Source organism: Drosophila yakuba, chromosome 2R, assembly GCF_016746365.2.
Source record: "Drosophila yakuba strain Tai18E2 chromosome 2R, Prin_Dyak_Tai18E2_2.1, whole genome shotgun sequence".
NCBI classification, from domain to species: domain Eukaryota; kingdom Metazoa; phylum Arthropoda; class Insecta; order Diptera; family Drosophilidae; genus Drosophila; species Drosophila yakuba.
In genome coordinates, this window is record NC_052528.2 from 14,612,728 (window position 1) to 14,632,475 (window position 19,748).

Consider the following 19,748-nt stretch of genomic DNA (forward strand, 5'->3'; position numbering starts at 1 on the left):
CGGAATGCCAGGAATTTTCAGACGCCGCAATCTCAAATGGAGCATTAAACGAATATGTACTTTTTAATCGCTCACACATTCGCACACAGGGGCGTCGGCTAGCGGGGGTCCTCTTACTTCTTTATCTATGTCTGGGGGAGGGGGGTTAGTAAGGCACTAAGACCTCTTGTACTCAGATGCATCACTATTGACATGTGGCGCCTACGTGAGAATATGGATCCTCACGATTAGCGAACCTTATCAACATTGAAATTTCACTGGCAGGTCAGGGAATAAAAATAATTTTGCACACACCAAGTTCACAGACAAACACACACGCACGCTCACACACACACACACCTCTCGCATATGTGGGTCAATGAATTGCACTTGGCTGCCGGTAGATGGCCTATGAGTGTTTATTTATAGATCGTTTTTTAGGAGTCCCGATTTTAGAACACAACAAAAGTGCTCCATGTGAGTGAGTAATCTGTGGTCGTTTTTTATCTGCTCTAGAACTTATCTGCCCACTTTCATTCACATTCACGCTCGGCGAAAATTGTTTATTTTCATGGGTATGCAAATTATTTGATTATTTTTATTTAATCACTGGATATTTTAAATGGTTTTTCGTACTTTTTGGGCTGTGATGAAGCTGCGAGATTGAACTTTACTTTACCAGCCAAAATTCTTAAGCAATTGCCTTTGATTCTATTAAGCTCAAGGTGACCTTTGAAGTTTTTGTGGTCATCAGCTGGTTAAGCGCTGAAAAACAGCCCCCAACAACAAATAGGCAACGAAGCTTGTAAACAAAAAACAGCTGGTAGCTTTTATTTACACTTAATCTGTTTGTATGTCTCTATTTGTGCAGATTTTAAATTCCTTTTAAGGGGGTATTATGAATTAATTGACATTAAATTGCTTTCACATGACTCTTAATCAGAAGAACCACCGTAGATCCTGCATTATAACATTTAATTGACAAAAATGTTGCTTAAATAAGCGAGTCGATAACAGCTGTGGTGAGTTTTCCATATGGCGATATCGATATATCAACAGGTGCATCGACTGTATCGAATAAACCGTTATAGAAAGTCGGATGGCAACTCCAGAGTCGTGAAAAAATTGGGATACAATTTAAAAAAAAAACACTAATTGTAAAATTTTTCACTTTTGTATAATAGAAATAACCATGAAAAATCAAGAATGGTAAAGATCCTGTGGAAATTCACTTGCTGAAAAAATATATTTATTTACCATCTCTAGAACTGCAATACCAGCTAAATTTTGGTGGAAAAATTCAAAGGTGTCTAATTTCATTTGAGGAAGTGATTACTGGTGAAAAGATTTCGATGACATGGACGCTCCAATCAAGCTAGAGGTCAAAGTGGAGGACGACGTGGGTTGTGGTGTTAACGAGGATGAGGCTACTCCGTTGCGGGAGACTACAGGCGAGACTCCGCCGCATGCATTTGCCTCCGGAGTTCCTATGTCCGGATCAGGTTGGAACAGTGATCCCGAGGATGGTGATATTGCCCACCACTCGGCGCCTCCGACTCCGGGCGCACATCTACAGCCGCCCCCAGACGCCATCGAACCGAAAACGGAGCCGAAGCTTAAAATAGATGCCGAGAATGCGATGCTGGACGGCCTGCTGGAGGATCCATTCGATATTGGTTCCCCGCCGACCTTGCAAACCCCTGCCGATTTAAAGCCTCATGTGACGTTGGAGTCCGTTGAGCAGAACAGAACTATGGATTTACTTCCCAGCCAGTTTTCGAAGCGCGATAACTTGGACGACATGGATTTGTTCAGTCTTGAGGCCGCCAAGACGCTTGTACCAGACGAACCACTAAATGATACGCCCGTAGAAGATCTGGAGGCAGACGATCTCATTGCCCAGAAACGAGAGATTCTAAGGAAATTGGAGATGGCCGATGAAAACAGAAAGGTCAAAAATAAGAAAAAGAAACACAAGAAGGATCGGTCCCATCGCTCAAACAGAGATCATGAGGAGCATAGGAAGCGAAATCGTAGTGCCAGTTCGCAGGACGAGAACAAAGATGAGAGGAACCGAAATGAACGCGATCATCGGGGGCGCTACAAGTATAAGAAACGAAAGAGTAGTGGCAGTTCGCAGACCGAAGGCCCGGAGGAGAAAAAACTTCGGGATGCAGAATTGGATTACGTTCCAGTGCGGGCTGATGAACATAGCATCCGACTAGTTAAATTCTCCAATCTCATGGAGCAGCAGACACCGCAGGTTGAACCTAACACTGGAAATCTGTCCAAGGCAGACAAGCGTGGTCTGGCTGTCGCACGGGCGGAATTGGTGCTGGAACAGATCCAGCAGATGGCCAACAAAGAAGAGCCGTCCGAATTCCATATGGTGGACGCCATTTGCAAGCTTCCTGTTAATGAGTCGTTTAGGAACCAGGATTGTTTCGAGAATCCTTCACCAATTTGCAATAACATGAATGTGGTATACAAGTTCAATTCCACACCCGGAACCAGAATCGATTTGGCTAAATGGGGCCTGGAAGCAGTGCCTCAGGCGACTAAAAGGTTGCTGCGTCTACTGGGCATCGATGTGGTGCGCCTTAAGGAGCTCCAGAGCACAGTTAAGCCTTCGCAGCGCATCCTGAAGCTAAAAAAGGAGCAACTTGAGCAGGGCTTGGCGCCGACAGAGGAAAATGAAACGGCCACGCTGTACAAGAATGCAGCTACGCAAACGGAGCGCAGAACGGCTGCCCACGATGCTGGCACCCAAGTTCGTTTGGAGAGCCGGCCTAGCGGCGCCTTTTGGCAAAATCCCAACTTCGACCCAATGGATTTGACGCAGCAACAGTCGAACGTTATGTTAGCCCTACAGGAAATCTACAAAACCCTGCCTAGTGCCACCGTGGCCGTCAAGCTCTACAAGGCATTGGAACCTGCCCTGGCAATAATTAAGGGCCGTTAGCCATAGTATTCAACACTCACTTTGATTCTCTTTATACATTTAAGAAATACATATATGCACATGCATTATACATTTATAACAAGTAGTGTTTTCTGTGGCATACAACCAGGATTTGCAAACAAAGTGTCTTTTCTTAGCGTACAGACTATACAACTAAATCATTGTGTAACCCAAAAGTCAGAGTTTCCACAAAGTCCTCCAGTTATTAGCTAATTGCGTTATAACTAATTTGTAACTAAGCGTAGCTGGCACTAAATGGCCATCTCATTGGCTGTTTTCACCTAGTAGAGAAGATTGTGTCATTTTCGCACTGTAAACACGAACGGGGCTGATTCCTCTTCCTCCTGCTGTTCCAGCAAAGTGGTCCTAATCGTGGTTCGGTGCTCCTGGGCCTCCACATCGTCGTAGTCCACTGAGGAGGATCGCAGCAGCTGGAACTGTGAGTTGGAATCGTTTCTGGTGATGATCAGCGATGCGGGACGAGGTCCTATGAAGAATTAGCTTATTATTAAGTATGGTTTTGGCTTTATACCTGCTAAACACTACCTGGTGGCGGCTTGGTTGTCAAGCGCTTGGTTGCTCCTTGGACCTCCGGCTGGCGTTCGGAAACATACTCCACATTTGGCGTAAGCTTGTTGTTATTGTTGGTCGCCGTTTGTTGAATCGATACTCGCTTGTCGACTTTGACGCTTCCCTGCTGTTTTAAAATAGAATCCCGACCTGTTGGCGGTGGCACAGAGCCGGAGGCACCGAGCAATGGGGTCGTCATTGCTGCTCCGGCACTCGGCGTGTCGAGTTCTAAAATTCATAGGGATGAGCAAGATTAAGTTAGGGTTCTTGGAGGGATTACCCATTGCAAGGGGTGGTGCTAATTCCCAACGCTAATATTAACCAATCGAATTAAAGCAACCAATTAACTCAGAACAAAAGGTTAAAGGCGTAACATAAACACACAGATAGAAAGCTCAATAAAATGCAAGAGGTAACGAGTTGTTCATAAGATTTATCATTTATTTGATGCTTCATCTAACGCTAGGGATAGACATAGGATTTAGTGGAATATGGTTAGAAAACCACCATTTGGTTAGTTGTTCATGTGTCGTGGGCGATTAACAATTTTAAATATATTGTGTGGGTGTGGTGTGTGTGTGGGATGTGTGGCAAATAATTAATAACTAATCTTCGGCATATAAACATTGGAATGATTTAGTAATCGCACAACTCAAGTATTAGTAATTGTCGATAATACTGACCGGATCAAAGCCAAGCCAAAGCAAGAATAAAACAAGTAATACGAAAAATAGTGTTTCGGATGATATGATTTTGGTTTTTGGTCCGGGTTTTCATTTGGCTCAGACATTGGTCCAGCGATCCAAAATGGTTCAGTTTGTCAGACTTTAAAATTCAAGTACGACTCAACCTCATGCAGCTTAAATACAAAGTTTTCCAAGTGCATTCGTGAGCCTCTGGCTTCTCAGAGCTTGGTGTCGTCGTAGGCCTGTTCGCCAGAGGCATTGGGAATGACCACCACCATGGGCAAGGAACTAGACTCGTGCAGCAGCTCGCTGCTTATCGAGATCTGGCGCGATGCCCGATGATAACCACCACCACCACCAAACACCGAGTCAACATGCATTAGGTCGAGCGTGCTATCGCTTAGATCGTTACCATTGCCCAGGTGCAGGTGACCGCCACCGGAACCACCATGACCACCGGGTGCACCCACCAGAGTGCTCAGACTCTGCAGGGAGTGCGTGCTAACGCTCCGGTTGTACTCCGCATGCAAGTACTGGTTGTTGTTGTTGTTGCTTATCTTGACCCCATACTGCTTCTGATCGTCGGAAGGCGATCCGAACTCGGAGGACTCGCGTATGGGTGCTAATTGCAGTTGTGCGGCTGCCGCCAACATCTCACCTGTGGGACTCGGTCTCTCGCTACTGGCCACATCCTCGTACGCCTCCTCATTCAGAGTCTGTAAGGTGCCGCAGATCATCTGCTCCTCCAGCGTGACCTAGCAATGGATAGGACAGATAAGTTAAAGCGCTTACTGTGGTATATGCTATTGATCTGTTATGGGTTTGCACAAATGTGGGCTTGGAATTTCGGGTTACAGTCTGTGTCTCTTAGTGTCTGAGCTTTACCTGCAGATACTCGTAGTCATGCACTTTTGACTGCATTTCGTTTCGGATTGTTAAAATGGTCGGAATAAGAATAGATCAAAGCACATGAGTTAGAGCGAATCGTTCTTTAAAATATACAGTTATTCGATCCTATAATTCTGAGGCTTTTGATGGCTCGCCTTACCTGCTTCTCCATATGACTGACAGAGTTCTTCCGCGAGAGGGATTCCCTGGGTGGCTGCATCAGGGCATCCGTAACATCCTTAATCATTGGGACATTCGATGGCGCCTCCAACGCGGCCGGTTGTTGCTGCTGGCGCGGCTGCTTTCGTGGCAAACGCTCGCATTCCCGCAACGTGGTGATCAGCAGGCGGAACAGCTCCCAGTGGCCAAAGCTCAGGCCCAGAACCTGTTCGGAACTCGTCGTTTAATACGGAAAAACTTAAACATGACAGTATAACACTTTACCGATTTCAGATCCGGCATATCGCAGTGCTTCAGGACACGACCATTGATTGCGTTCTCGCGGAGCACAGGAGCTAGTTTGGCCAACGATGGTTTCATGTCCTCGATCCGCTCCAGCAGACTGATGACTCCCTCGACGGTCAAATCGGTCAGCTTGGTTTGCAGGATGTCATCCTGAAGCAATTGAAAAGCAGGCATTTAAGTCATATGCTTTCATAAATTTGAAATATAATAACTTACACCAAACGAATCACTAGGTGAGCTAATAAGCGGGGTGACAGGCTCTGTGCTCGTGCTGAGATTCCTGGAGCGTAGCTCATTGGCAGGATACTCGTTCTGGAACATTTGGTAGGGTGGATAGGCCTGCGGCGAAGGCACGTAGGTGGTGGGCGCTGGGAATTGACGCATGGTATTGGAAACGCTGGGCCTGGTTTGTATCACTAGGGAACCCTCGTCCTCGATGGTTTGCTGATCCTCTGTAAAGTGAATACTTTTTAGATTGCGCCTTAATGTTATTTATTGTTTGTAAACTCACCCTTTAAGACCTTTCTTAAGTAAGGATCCAGATTAATGGTGAAGGGCAAGAAGATGCGCAGATCCGCCACGAGTAAATCTGATTTGTGCAGCTGCAGGAAGGCGTCGAGCTTTCGTTCATCTCGATCCAACTCCAGGAGTGGAGCAGCCTCTCTCAAGTAAGCGAGTTTCGGTCGCAGTCTAATGAAATAAAGAAGATTATTAGAATCTTTCAAGCATCTATGTATAGGGATTAGGGTGCTAAACTCACTTCTCGTAAACGCTTTGCAGCGAAACACTCTCATCCGCATTGCCATCCATGAACTGGTCGTGATGCAGCACTATCATACTTGCCCTCAATGGCCACTGCTCAGTCAGATTGATCCAGGAACTAAGACGATACCAGCTGAAGTCAATCTGGAAGGCCTTGAGCAAGCGCACCGTGATGTAGATCACGTTCATCAGGCGGCGCATACTTCGTGGATTCACATCGCTGAAGTAATCATCCGTGAGCACAATGCGCGATAGATCAAGCACAGTCTGTGGGTTCTGACCCAGGCGGTGAAGATTGGAACCAGTAGAGCTGGCCACGGATTCGGAGAGACGCATCTTCTTTCCACCACCTCCTCGGGCGGGTCCGCGGAGCTTCTCCTGACTGGAGATTATCTCAGAGGCATTGGACAGTCGACGAGCAGATACAGAGTGACCCAATGTCGGTCCATCGTCTGTCTGGTAATCTCCTCCGCCACTTCGCTTGAACAGCAGCGCTGTCATCTGGGCTCGTTGTACCTTTCTCAGTCCGGAGTTTTGCAAATAAACAGGCAGATGCACCAAATTTCTCAGGAAGTCATGTCCTCCGATTCCGCCCTCCGTAAAGAGTCGTCGGCTATTAGCCTCCGCTGCTTTGGCTATGACGTGTGGATCCACAGAAATGAGCAAAACAAATGGTCGGTTAGGTGAAGAAAGAAGCGTTTGCACAGCATTCAGAAGAGTGAGAATCCTCTCGGTGTCACAGGAATCCAAGGCATCGATCACGCCAACTAAGCGACTCTGCTGATTGGTGAAAGCATCCAGGCACTTGACCATGTCCGTCATCACGGCCACCTCGGCACCCAGCATAGTCAACGGAGCCGATTCACTGGACCGAACAGCCCTCTTCAGCAGTCGGATGTGGGAGGTGAACAGGGATACAAACACCTTAGCCAGGACATGGAGATGTGTACAGATCAGCGTGCCCATCACGGCTGCAATCACATAAAGAGCGACCAATATCTGTTCCTTTTCCTTCTCATCGGCAAACGTGAAGTAGGCCACGATGAGAGAGATGCCAGTAACCAGGGTGACGAGGGCTAGTTCGAAGACCAAAACGATTGGGATACAGCACATGCGACGCCAACGCCAGCCAACATCCACTTTCAAGCACTTCGGACGAAAGGCTCGGTACAATCTCGTGGCCAGCCATCCGTAGTGAGATTCTATAGCATCTAAGAGAGCGGCCAACATATGAGCTACAGCTCCATCACCTGTGGGTGAAGCGCTGTTGGCCTCCGCAAAGTGAAACCGCACGGGTTTGGCCTGTGAATCCGATTGTGGTCCCGGCGGATGGCAAAAGGCCACCTGAAGTATCAGACGCAATCTCGTCATTCTCTTCTCGAGACCATGTTGCACAGAGTAGGCCCACTGCATGTCCATCTGGTAATTGCAGTATCTCACTGCTGCCAGAAGCAGATAAGCGAGCAGCAAGAATCCGACAGCCGCCGACACGCCCACAACCGCTGACCAGGTGCTCAGTCCCACAATAGTTCCAATGAGCAATGCCAAATGAAGGCAGACGATGAAGAGCAGGCCACTGGTTCGAATCGGTGGTTCCGCCCACTGGCGCGCAAAGTTGTTCATCTCGTCGCGCAGCTTATTTAGCAGGAAACTCTTTCCACTGCCCCATTTGGCGTAGAGTCCCACGGTAATGGGAGTGGTTAATGTCGGCTCACTGAGCACATCCGCTAAGGCAGAGGAGTACAGCTCGTAGCCCAGCATTCCCTCAGAGTCCTCGTTGGTGTTCAGACGTCTGGCGCCAAAGACCTGGCCCAATATGGTCTTCTGGTGCAGGGAGTCAATGTTGTAGGGCGTTTCTCCAGCTTTGTTGGCTCTATACAAGAGCTGACTGTGCTTCGGATTTCGCAGGAGAGCCTCCACAATCGCCTTGCTCCTTGCCCGCATTGCAATGTGCAGGCAGGTGTCGCCCCTTTTATCGCTAGCAGTCACCTTGGCCTTCCGATCTAGCAGCAGATGCACAATCTCCAAGTTACGATTTCGTACAGCTCTCAGCAGGGGAGTGTCGCCATCCTTGGTGGCGGATTCCAGATCGGGATTGGTGGCCAACAGTAGCCTAACAATCGGCGTATGTCCTTTCTCCACCGCGGTGTAAATGGCCGTCTTGCGATCTTTTCCCTGTATATCCACGTCGGCATGTTTCTTGAGCAGAGCCTCCACCACAGTTCGATGACCAGCTTTAACGGCATGTATGAGCGGGGTATCTGCTCCGCGATCCTGGATATTTATGTAGGCACCAGCCGCAATAAGGGAGGCGGCAATATCCTGGAAACCCTCTCGACTCGCTATGCAAAGGGCAGTCATTCCATCTTTGTCCAAGGCATTCACATTTGGCTTCTTCTCGAGAATGGAACTAACGCAATCCGTATGGCCGCCGGCGGCCGCAACGAGCAGAGGCGTCCATGAATACATGCCAGCGGTGTCCACATTGGCTCCAGCCTTAAGTAACGTGTCCACAATCTCCACATTTCCTCGCCTGCATGCCCATACCAGGGCTGTGGTTCCATACTTATCACCCACATTCACTTTTGCGCCGCGTTGCACCAGCAGCTCCACGATGTCCTTGTAGCCACGGCCCGCCGCCCACAGAAGGGCGCCCAGGTGGTAGTTGCCATGGGCATTGCCATCGGCTCCCTTGTCCAGCAGAAGGCGCACCAGCTCCGTGTGCCCGCGGTAAGCTGCCCACATCAAACTGGTCCAGCCACCCTGAGGAAACGTTTGCGAATAAGATTGACTCAGAAACGTTGCTTAGAGCAGGAGACTTACCATATCACGGTGCTCCACTTCAGCGCCATGGTCCAGCAGCAGTTGGACAACATCCAAGTGCCCGTTTCGGGAGGCACACAGCAGTGCCGTCCAGTTGTCCAAATCCTCTGCCTGAACATCGGCACCGCGGGCCAGAAACTCGCGGACAAACGCAGTCAAACCGCGTCCAGCCACTACCATCAACACTGTGGTGGCATTCTATAAGAGATTCGAAATAGTACCAAGTTTTAAGCAATATTCCGCATGAAGGGACTAACCTCATCCCGATCGTCGATGGTAAGATGACGGCTGTCCAAGATAGCGCGCAGACCGGATATATCATTATTATCGATGTACTGCAACAAGGCACGATGTCCCAGCGAACCCATGGAGTCTCCGAAGCGATTTATGTTCTGCACGAAGAGTTTTAAGTATTAGTGGCTTTCCAAATAGATTTTCAAGGTTCATGTTCTCACTCAAAAACCGAAACAAACTTCATGCAAATAAAAACCGTTTAGTTTTAGCAAAACTCGTACCAGTTATTCGTGTTAAGAAGCAATTAAGAGACAGAAACCATAACTCATATTTAAAAATGTTGTAACATTTGGTGGGCAGGGAAAATATAGGACATCAATTAGAGACTTCAGTTATCTCCAGGGGTCAAAGTGGAACACTTTGCATGCTTAGTTTAGACCAAAAGAACCACAACATTAGGAAGCAATTATTCTTACACATACAGAAAGGGTTTATCTTAGTGCTATAAATCCACAGGTTCATGATTGAGTCATAGAGCTTTAGTGGCAGTAAATAAATTATGCGGGTTATAAAAAGCCACCACCGCCAATTATCGATGGGTCATTGTGAAATAATCAGTTCTCCAAGAAATCAAATACAAAGTAGGACCGTTTTATGGGAGTTTTTTAAAAATATAAAGGGGTAATTCCTGGGCAACAAGCACGCACACGCGAAAGTTCATGCTATCTATATCTATAAATCTAAGTGGCTCCCCAGACGAATTTGATCTCGTAGTCCCTGGGTAAATAGACATTCGTATGGCCAGGTAATCGCACATCTTAACGATAACGTCACAGATTGCCATATTTGTTATTTGAACAATTGCCAGGCAGCGTCTCACACGCACTGCAGTAGCTTGGCTTTAATTTATTTGCCTATTCTAATTAATTTTGTAGAACCTTCGGTCGTTCGAGAAACGAAACACTCAATTGGATCAATAAACCATCAACAACAACATGGCTGGTTGATTATGTCGGGTCAAAGTCGCTCTGGCTGTATTCAGATTTGGATTACTTCGCCATCGCCATCGCCATTGGGTTTGGGTTTCATTCGAGGTGTTAACATGCACTCGGGCATAACGAAGGGAAGTAAATATCAATAGGTGTATATTGGTAAACAAAGTTACCGCCGAATAGTCTAATGTTAGATCTAATTGCTGACTCTTAAGCACCCTAGAACGAGTAAAATAATGGCGTATCAGTGGGGAGAGTTGTCTGGCCGAAAGGAATAGATAGAAACGAGATTATTCAGATAGCTCCAATTTACGACTGCAAGTGTGAGTGGGGCGCGTGAGTAAATTTTATTAGTCTCGAATATGTTTATTTATATTTTTTATCTCTGAGTTTTCGCCTATGCAGTGGTATTTCCCTTTTAAACAGACATAGTTATGTGCTGACATCCAGGTGGTGGAGTTGGTTGGTGGAGGGGGTTTTAACTTATTCCTTAACCCTAATTAACTGAAATGAAGTGTGTGGTTCTAATACCCCTGACTAATTTAATCAGGGGTTGCTATTCACTTGCGAATACTTTACATTTTTCCCCTTTTTCTTCGCCGGCGATCGCAAGTTGTTCAAGCTCAACCGCGAGGCATTGAGTATCAATTCATCGAAGCTCTTGGATAGTTTCATCTTGTCAGCTGATACTCGTTCCGCACTCTCGGTCTGCTGTTTTGATTTTGGTTGTGATTTTAATTTGATAAATTGTATATTATTTGGCTTTATTTGCGGGCTGTTGTACGTGCGTCAAGCTGATAAAACTCGGCATTCTCCGCACTGGTTTGCCAAAGATCACTAGTTTCGCCAGTCACACACTCTCACTGAATGGCACTTTAATCAAGTGCCAGTATGTGCATATTATTTCTGCATTTTTCCTTATAGTTTGTTTTTTTTTTGTTAGCTGTATGCCACTTTGTTCCGCGCAGCCAATTAATTGACGAATTAATACCACCGGGTATATTTGCTTTGTGGCTATGGCTGTGGTTGTTGCTGCTGCGGCGTACACTGCGCACTTTTCCTGCTGCTTTGCGATGCAACCTGTCGCCTTGGTGGCCCGCTGACGTCTGAGACAACTGGGTTATCAAGCGTTTTGCTGCCGGACAGTGCGATATTAAGTTTACACGCGACCCGAAGCGAGCATCGCTGTTTTCTGCCCGATTACAGTCGATGTGGGTGCTTTTGGCCGAGTACGGGTACGTTTTTGGCCACCAATACGCTGGTTTGTTTTTCTGGCGGGCTGCGCTTCGTGCCGCAAATGTGGTAAATGTAATTGGTAATTGGGCACTCGAAACGTGTTTGCCGATTTTGGAGCTGTAGCTTTTGGCCGCTCCTGCTGCCACGAGCGTTGCACCAAGACTGATTGACCGACCAGGTTTTGTGGTCACCACATCGGGTCTGGTTATGTTCGCACTCGCACTGCCTTGCGCAAAGAGTTTCACTTGAATTGGTGCTTAGGCCGCTGCCCCCACCGACTCCATTGGCTCAAAGAATAGCGTATCCTTTGGCCTTCTATCATTTGCCAATCAGCTAATTGGTTTCAAGCGGTGTGGTAGTGTGCGGAGTATCTGTATCTCGACAATTACGCGTCACTTGGGGAGATAAGTTTTTGTAGAGTAGTACCAGAAGTGGCAGAAGTACTGGCGACACTGACTGAGGGCGATCGATAAGATGAAGACGTTAAATGAACGATGGCCAATTCGGATGTGTGTTTTTCGACTTGACTCGAGTGGCTACAATTGAGTCGCACGTCACTTGAGTTTGCCTAATGGATTCTCCTCGTCGAGTGTTTGTATAGTCACATAGTAATGGGTTTAATTTCGCTGCGTCAGTGCAATCACAATCCAGAGGAACATCAGCAATGTGCTATCACAGCATCCGGTACACCGATAGTTCACGAGTTATATAAGAAAAGGAATTTACATGCACAAGTAGTTCCAGCTGATAAGAGAAACATTTGTCAAACACCCAACTGCTGTTCACGAATCGTTTTAATTGCTGCTGCTCAATGTAATGTGCTGCATTTATCGGGTTTTAAATAATGAACATTTAATAAGCGTTTTAAATTAAACTACAAATCCAAATTAAAGTGGATCTGTCTTCTTTCTATTATCCTTGCTATTTCTTTCAACTGAAAATGGTGCAATACCAGTGCAGAGCTAGGTGTTCTTAGTGATCGATGGATCCATCGATTAAGTATGTAGAGTGCTGGGAGTAGTACATATCATGCTACCCGTAACTGTGGACCAAAGCAGCAGTCTTGGGTGTGCGAGCAGAGTGGAAGAGTGAAAGAAGAACCATTCTTGGGACATTAGTGGCACAGAGCGAAGCAGTTAACCAAAGTCGGGAACGAAGAAGCGACTGCAACTAGAATGTTTATTTTTAGATGCGGTGCACGCGACCCATACTGGTTTTTAGTCGATGGAAGTGTGTGTGTGTGTGTGAATATCGAGTATCTATGTACACATGGGGTTAGGCCAATCTCGGGGGTTAGGATCCAGCAAGCGGCAGAGCAACAAGGTTACAACACCAACTTAGCCAGGATAATCGGCATTTACGTGGGCATGGATGTGGGAGAAGCGACGCAGGGCCAGATTGAAGTGACTGAAACGGCGGGAAGGACTCTGGTTGGAGTGCTCCTCGTTGTGCTCCTGGTTGGCAGCCGGACTGCCCTTTCCCTCAGCCGCAGCCACCGCGGCATCCGTCTCCTCCTCGATGTCGATTACGAAACGGGGCAGGGAACTGTGCGGTTTCCGCTCGGTACCATAACTGCGATGCGGCTGGCGGGGATTCCTGTGGTTAGCCGCGACTATCACCCGTTCTTCGCTCTCCAGCAGTGGTTGGTGCAGGGACTGAATGTCATGGTGGTGCAGGTTGCTCACCAGAGCACCGATGGTGGAGTGGCCAGCGGTTCTGCTGGATGAGCTGGGTGATGCTGTTGTGGCTGGAGTTGTGGTATCGGCGAGTGGAGTTTCCTCTGCGCTGGGCGCCTTCTTTTGTGGCTTACGGGAGTGGCCATCTTTCGGCATGACTGCTGATCTGGGTTATTCTGGTTTAAGGTGACAATCGCGAGATGCCTTAGTGCTCTCGTTTATCTAGGACGTGGCTTAGTTAGTATATCATTATTTACGTGACTTAAATCGCTACGAAAGCTCTGCGCTCTACGGCAGTTTAGCTTTATGGAATTGTTAATGCTACAATGACTGACATGTCTTGGTCTAATTAAGGTTGACTGAATGGAATAGCAATGAAAGCCATTCCCTAAATGAATCATAATTGACTGATTGATGCAATTTCATTGGGGATTGGGGATTGGGGTGGACCTGTCGATCAAGCTGGCTTTTCTCCGGGCATGCCTTCAAAAGAAGAAGCGTGGACAGGCCGATAAGACGAACCTAATACTCAGCAACTGTCAAGTGATTTTGCTATCACATGATATCTGCGGCTAGTTTTGCTGATAGGAAGGGAGCGCATCTCGGCTATAAAGTTCTGACTTGCACTGCACTTATCACGGATTCATTGCACCCGGAACACACCTCACTCCCACCCGGATTCGTCTTTAGGCGGGACTTGAACATTTTCGCCAAACTCTCGCCGCTCAGTTCCGTCTTGAAGGCCGCCTTGCAATCGATGGAAAAGATATACTACTCAAATTGGACTCAAACGAACGTTGGGCACCGAGTGCCGCCAGTTAACTGCCGGCACTTTGCATGGAAGCATCGTATAAATGCCATGGCGACGGGCACCAAACGATCCGCTCTCTATTTAGTTTTCATTAATTGGGCAAACAGCCCCGACAGCCTGATAACTCGGATAAGCAATGGATACCAGACTGTATATAACCGCTTCCTTATAAACAACAGACAACACACACTGATTATCGTGTTAATTGCCTTTTTATTTCCCCCAAAGTCAAATAGATGTGAGATTCACACCGGAAAGCGATGACCAGAATCGGTTATCTTCAAAGGTATTTGCTAAGTTAGAGGGTACTCTTTAAATGTTATGAAGGAACTTTAAATCCTTTCTTATAGGATTTTAGGATTAAAGTTCAAATTTATAATGTCTACTTTGAGGAATCGCTGCGAAAACCTCTTAACCGCCTTTTAACGCAGTTTGTGGCATTTGTTTCATCGAAAGACAGCATACTTTCGGGATTGGGCCATCAAGTGATGTAGAATTCATTTCGACAGCTTCGACAGTCAAGGGCAATTGGAATTCTACGTGTGCACGAAGGTATGTCTTCACATTGAAGGGTGTGGGCGATTCGCGAGGCCGCGACTAATTGTGACGATAAAACAAACAAATGGAAAACCGTTGGCGCTATCGGTTAAACAATCTGCTTCGGCAAACGTATGGAGCAGTATCCGATAAGAAGTCGCCATTAAGCGAACGTAACATATGCCGGCTGAACCCACCTGGCTGGCATTACCACCACGGCCAAAGGAGCCGCGTAGCAGTCCGAAGGGAAAGATGCTGCCGTAGCCGCTCTGATCGCCCCGCCGATCCTGTCCAGCATTGCTCGTGCTCGGCGACTCTGCGAGCGGATCCGGATTCAGGGGCGACATCTCCGAGTAGGCGCGGCCCACCAGCTGAAGTTTGGGCGTACGCCGCATGGTTATAGCGATTACAAGCGGTCAATGGTGAGGTAATCCCGGAACACCTTTATCTTTTTATCAGTTTTACAGCACAAACATTTGCTTTGCCCTTCGAGGCTCACACAAAACTGGGCATCTTTGGGAGGAATCTGGTGACTTATACGATTGGCATATATTATGTACGACAGTACTAGGTCTAGGCAAATTAGCAAAATCCGAGATTGCAATCTATTTCAAATATTATGGAAAGCACAACGATTACGATTAGAGGAGCGCACGCGGCGCGCTCTGCTGGAAAACTAAATGGAATTGGAATTGGAAGCGAAACCGGTGGCGCAGAAAGAGAACAGTCGTCAATCGCTCTCCTGGCTCTCCTTTGTTTTATTTCACTTTATTTTCTTTTTTGATAAAACGAGAAACAGTAACCCAAAAAATAGCGGTGTTTATCAAACTAGGCGTGTGTGCCCAGACACACACGTGATGCGCGAATGTGGGCGCTGTCGCAATGAAAACAAAAGCGAAAAGCCCCCGAACATCGCCAACGAACCCAGAACTACCGAAGCAATCGATACCCTTGATTACTAATGGCTCTGTCGAGGTTTTGCTGGACAAGAACATATTCATGGGTGTATATTCATTGTTACTTATTGTTCGTGGAAAATGAGAATCCCAAACTATGAAAAAACCGAGTTTGATCATAACTTATTCTAGACATCATGGTTTATGTACACAAATCAAAGATCTTCACATTTTAAACGAGTTAAATGGGGAAATATCTGATTATATTTTTGAAACTCTACAGGTTTAAAATGGGAAATGAAAGAATTGATTTGTGGGCACATAAACCTGTGTCATTTATATCGCAGTATAGGTATCAACAGCATAAAGAATCCGTAACTCTTCAGCTCAATCAGCGCGGATTAGAAGTGTTATCTTATCAGACAATTGATGGCCAATTTCAAACACTTTTCAAACGGCGTAAAACATTGATAGCATGTTAATCACTAATTTGTTCAAATCATAAAAAAGGCTATAGTTTACTCATAACAATGGTAGTGACTAATGCTATGGATTGTAATTTTGCTAAAAACGTCGATGAAGGAAAGTCATTCTCTTAAAGTAAAGAAAATACAGCTTTGGAATCCATTTTGAAGTAGTAGTTTGTCCACAGTATCTTTGATTACTGGGGGGAAACACTCACTCGGGAATTCGAGATGCGTCTGTCGCCATTTGCTGATATGGCCAAATGCGATTCCACGAAATGCGAAATGGAATACACCGGAACACTTTCGACCATCTTCACGATTTTGCACTATATTTATGCAGTTTACCGTCAGATGTCGGAACGATACGAAAACAAACTGAGACGCTTCAATCGATGAAATCAGGTGCGATCAATGATTGCCAAATGTCTGATTTATCTCGCAAATTAGCACATGATTGTGAGGCGGTTGATTTAAGAAAGATCTCAAGTACCTTTGCGGATTTACACTCCATCTCGCTTGACAAAATCGTTGTGGAAAAATATAGAAATCAATGCACGATCAGTTCAAATTAGCACATTAATTTTGACGAGCGGTCAGCTATAACGATGACGATGATAAATTGAAATTGTGTATCTTGATCGCAGTTAAGCTAGCTCCTCACTTTGTGGATACAAAATGTGGAGTGCATGATAAGGGGAAAGATAAAGAATGCCTTACTTTTGAGCACTCAAGGTATTATGACAGATTACATGCGGAACAGTTTAAATAAAAACCTACAGCCGATAGCGCTCCCTTCAAACGTAAACAAATAAAAACTAAACTAAATGAAACTAGTGACGATTGCTAAATGAAAGCGAAATTCGCGCGTGGCTCGGAATAGAATATTATTATTATAAAAATAAATGCGTCTATACTGTAAGTGTGTATATTGCAAGTTCTAGGTCTCTAGTTTATTTATGTAAACTACGTATACTTTGGTGTGTGTGGGCAACTCAAGAGTGAATAATACAATGGAGAAAAAGTCAACTATTTAAGTGTACAACGTGTTAGCACATTTTGAGGCTACTTATGGGCCACTGCTACAGTAGTATACTAGATAATTATCGGATTCAGTCGTGTCTACAAATTAAAATAAAGCCTGTGTGATGCGGCATGTTCGGCGCATCGGGTTAGAACCGGATAGCTCACCTGCTGACTGGATCAAGGGCATATATATCTGCGTATCCGGATGGTGGGGTATATCCTTGGGATTTTCTGGGATCTGGATCTCGAAACGGAATGACAACAAACGACAGCTGAGCAGCTCTCGACAACAGCTGAGCGCACGTGTATCTGTATATGTATCTGTATCCGCGTAGCCGTATCTGTGTGGGTGCGGGTGGCTCAGTGTGTGGGTGCCAACTGAAACGTCGATAAAATATTTTTCTTAACGGCACAAAGAACTTTCGGCACTTGAGCAATTGTCGAGTACGCTTAATATTTCCAGGGCATTAACAAAAAACAAAGCCACACAAAAACAAGTTGATGACTTTATGTTTAAGCATTCGACGACACTGAGTTATCTTTTTTTCCGCGCACTTCACTCGCCGAACGTTACACAATCAGTTACAAAAAACTGGCGGCAATTCGGTGACCCACTATTGCCATTTAATTATTATTTGCTTATTTTATTCCGCGAGCACCGAGCGAAATTCGCAGCTCCTTCATGTGTTGTTTCAGAGTTGCCACCCAGCCGACACTGTTCTGGCGTGCCTGCATCCCTGGTGGCGTTGCCAGACCACGTAGCATCGCAAATCTCCTAAACAAGCCAAACGCCTGTTACAGCGCCAAAAGTCGCGACATCTTAATTAAACATTTTATTAATATTGTTAAAATGTCCAGCAGCAAACTAAATCCCAGGGAATCTGGAGCGTATATCGTAGAACATGCCAAGCATGTTCGCATTCTGCCCGCAGGCATTGAAAAACTAACGCAGGAAATCGTAGAAGCCCTAATAGAAAAGCGCATTGCTGTGGAAAACTTCTCGCAGCACGAATTACATCCAAATCCGGACTCAAAACAGCCGGAGGAGTATTCCAAAGCAGCCGACTGGGTCTTTGTGTTGGACACTCTAAACTTTTGCTTCTGGACCCCCGGTGAGTAATTGACATTTATAGCAGCATCCCCTATCTTCAATGGTAATCTTTTGCAGATAACTACACCAAATACAAGGTCGATGGCTATACCGGCTACTTTGCTCTGTGTGCTGCGGTTAAGAGAGCCATCAAGGAAGGTGTGGATGTGATCACTCCCAAGTTCTATTCTAAGATTGATCTAAAAACCCTGGAGAACATTTTCCGCTCTGACGATGGGGAGACCGTGATTCCGCTGCTCCAAAAGCGTCTGGAATCGCTCCACGAAGTGGGCAAAGTTCTAATCGACAAGTACGGTGGCAGCTTTGAGAATGTTATCAAGAAGGCCGAGAAATCGGCAGTCTGTTTGCTGAATCTCATTGTGGAGGAGTTTCCCTGTTTTCGAGATGAGGCAGAGTTCGCTGGAAAGCGAGTTTCCATCCTGAAACGAGCCCAAATCCTGGTGGGCGATGTGTGGTCATGCTACAGAGGTCAGGGACTTGGATACTTTAATGACATCGATCAGATAACCATGTTCGCCGACTATCGAATTCCCCAGGTGCTGGTGCACTTTGGCAGTTTGGAATACACAAGCGAGCTAATGGAGTTCCTAAAGACGGATACTATTCTGGAGAACGGCGATCCCCGAGAGGTGGAGATACGCGGCGCATCCATACACATCATCGAGCAAGTTAGGGATGCTGTGGTAAAGATACTCAAGGAGCAGCACCCCGAGATCTCACTGGACAACGTCAACTCCATTGTGATCGATCAGTATCTGTGGGACTACCGGCGTCGGCACAATGCCGACTTGGAGCACATTCCCTTCCACAAGGTGCTGAGCATCTACTACTAGCGACGGCAACACAAATAAAGACGGTTGTTTTGTAAAACTGAATTGTCCTTTAATTATCCACAAACGGGGCAATCATCTACAAAGTAACGGGTGCGGGCTTGCCTTTCTGGGCAGCGATGCGCTCGTTGTAACGCTTGACGGATTCCTCGCGGGAAAGGTTTCCCTTGCGGGCGTAGCGCTGGTTGATCAGGAATTTCACATCCATCTAAAGATGAAAAGTTTATTAATAAGTAGCTGGATCTTAACTGGATGTGTTTATTTTTGAATACTTACACCCAGAGTGGACTCGTGGCGTTTGCGCAGGGGGCGCTTGATGCCATTGCGATGGGCCTTCTTGTTCTGGTTGTGATTTGTGTGGTTCTTGGACTTGGCCATCTTAAACTATTCCGAATATCCAAAGTTCCATTGATGGGTCACATGAAAACAAAAAATATTCGCCATTAATAAATTTTGATTGGGGTTAACACTTGGAGTTCACTTTTGGCCATCGCCAATTCAACAACGAGCCAAGTGTTGAAATTTTCGTTGCACTGGTCACTGGTCGTGTATGAAGCACCTACGTTTTTCGCACACTGGAATTCCTAGCTGCAAATAAAGATTTTACGATTAAAAATAGCTAATTGGAAAAAACGCGGTGCACACTTACGGAAACGCGATGGAAAAGAAGGGAAAGCTAGAGAGGCAGCCATACAACGCAGAGAAGGGACTAAATAACGCCAACCACGTGAAGACATCGTGCTGTTACCTGGGTGCTGTTAAGCGCACTTGCTTCCATCACTACTGTGTGTAACGCAATC

The 19,748-nt window shown here is 46.2% G+C and overlaps 4 protein-coding genes across 18 annotated transcripts; 2 read left to right on the forward strand and 2 right to left on the reverse strand.

Moving 5' to 3' along the window:
* The first annotated feature begins 1,046 nt into the window (after nucleotides 1–1,046).
* On the forward strand, nucleotides 1,047–3,020 carry LOC6530649 (protein panoramix). Its single transcript, XM_002091511.3, has 2 exons — nucleotides 1,047–1,188; nucleotides 1,246–3,020. The coding sequence occupies exon 2, from the start codon at nucleotides 1,337–1,339 to the stop codon at nucleotides 2,939–2,941; it is 1,605 nt and encodes a 534-aa protein (XP_002091547.1). The 5' UTR covers nucleotides 1,047–1,188; nucleotides 1,246–1,336; the 3' UTR covers nucleotides 2,942–3,020.
* LOC6530650 (kinase D-interacting substrate of 220 kDa) lies at nucleotides 2,950–17,692 on the reverse strand. 15 transcript variants are annotated; one of them, XM_015196396.2, is made up of 13 exons: nucleotides 17,173–17,692; nucleotides 12,959–13,495; nucleotides 9,393–9,527; nucleotides 9,136–9,333; nucleotides 6,311–9,075; nucleotides 6,062–6,240; nucleotides 5,767–6,002; nucleotides 5,530–5,700; nucleotides 5,246–5,470; nucleotides 5,083–5,112; nucleotides 4,610–4,952; nucleotides 3,488–3,739; nucleotides 2,950–3,428 (listed from the first exon to the last, which is right to left on the reverse strand). In XM_015196396.2, the coding sequence occupies exons 2-13, from the start codon at nucleotides 13,427–13,429 to the stop codon at nucleotides 3,241–3,243; spliced, it is 5,193 nt and encodes a 1,730-aa protein (XP_015051882.1). In that variant the 5' UTR covers nucleotides 13,430–13,495; nucleotides 17,173–17,692; the 3' UTR covers nucleotides 2,950–3,240. The 15 variants fall into 15 exon arrangements, with proteins under 15 accessions (XP_015051882.1, XP_015051877.1, XP_039229192.1 ...); XM_015196391.2 differs by lacking the exon at nucleotides 12,959–13,495 and having other exon boundaries at nucleotides 17,173–17,691; XM_039373258.1 differs by lacking the exons at nucleotides 12,959–13,495; nucleotides 17,173–17,692 and adding an exon at nucleotides 16,475–16,499.
* Nucleotides 17,693–17,744: 52 nt separating this feature from the next.
* LOC6530651 (queuosine salvage protein) lies at nucleotides 17,745–18,988 on the forward strand. Its single transcript, XM_002091513.4, has 2 exons — nucleotides 17,745–18,119; nucleotides 18,176–18,988. The coding sequence occupies exons 1-2, from the start codon at nucleotides 17,858–17,860 to the stop codon at nucleotides 18,949–18,951; spliced, it is 1,038 nt and encodes a 345-aa protein (XP_002091549.3). The 5' UTR covers nucleotides 17,745–17,857; the 3' UTR covers nucleotides 18,952–18,988.
* Nucleotides 18,979–19,616, reverse strand: LOC6530652 (60S ribosomal protein L29). Its single transcript, XM_039373264.1, has 4 exons — nucleotides 19,598–19,616; nucleotides 19,512–19,536; nucleotides 19,225–19,332; nucleotides 18,979–19,156 (listed from the first exon to the last, which is right to left on the reverse strand). The coding sequence occupies exons 3-4, from the start codon at nucleotides 19,324–19,326 to the stop codon at nucleotides 19,028–19,030; spliced, it is 231 nt and encodes a 76-aa protein (XP_039229198.1). The 5' UTR covers nucleotides 19,327–19,332; nucleotides 19,512–19,536; nucleotides 19,598–19,616; the 3' UTR covers nucleotides 18,979–19,027.
* Nucleotides 19,617–19,748: the final 132 nt, after the last annotated feature.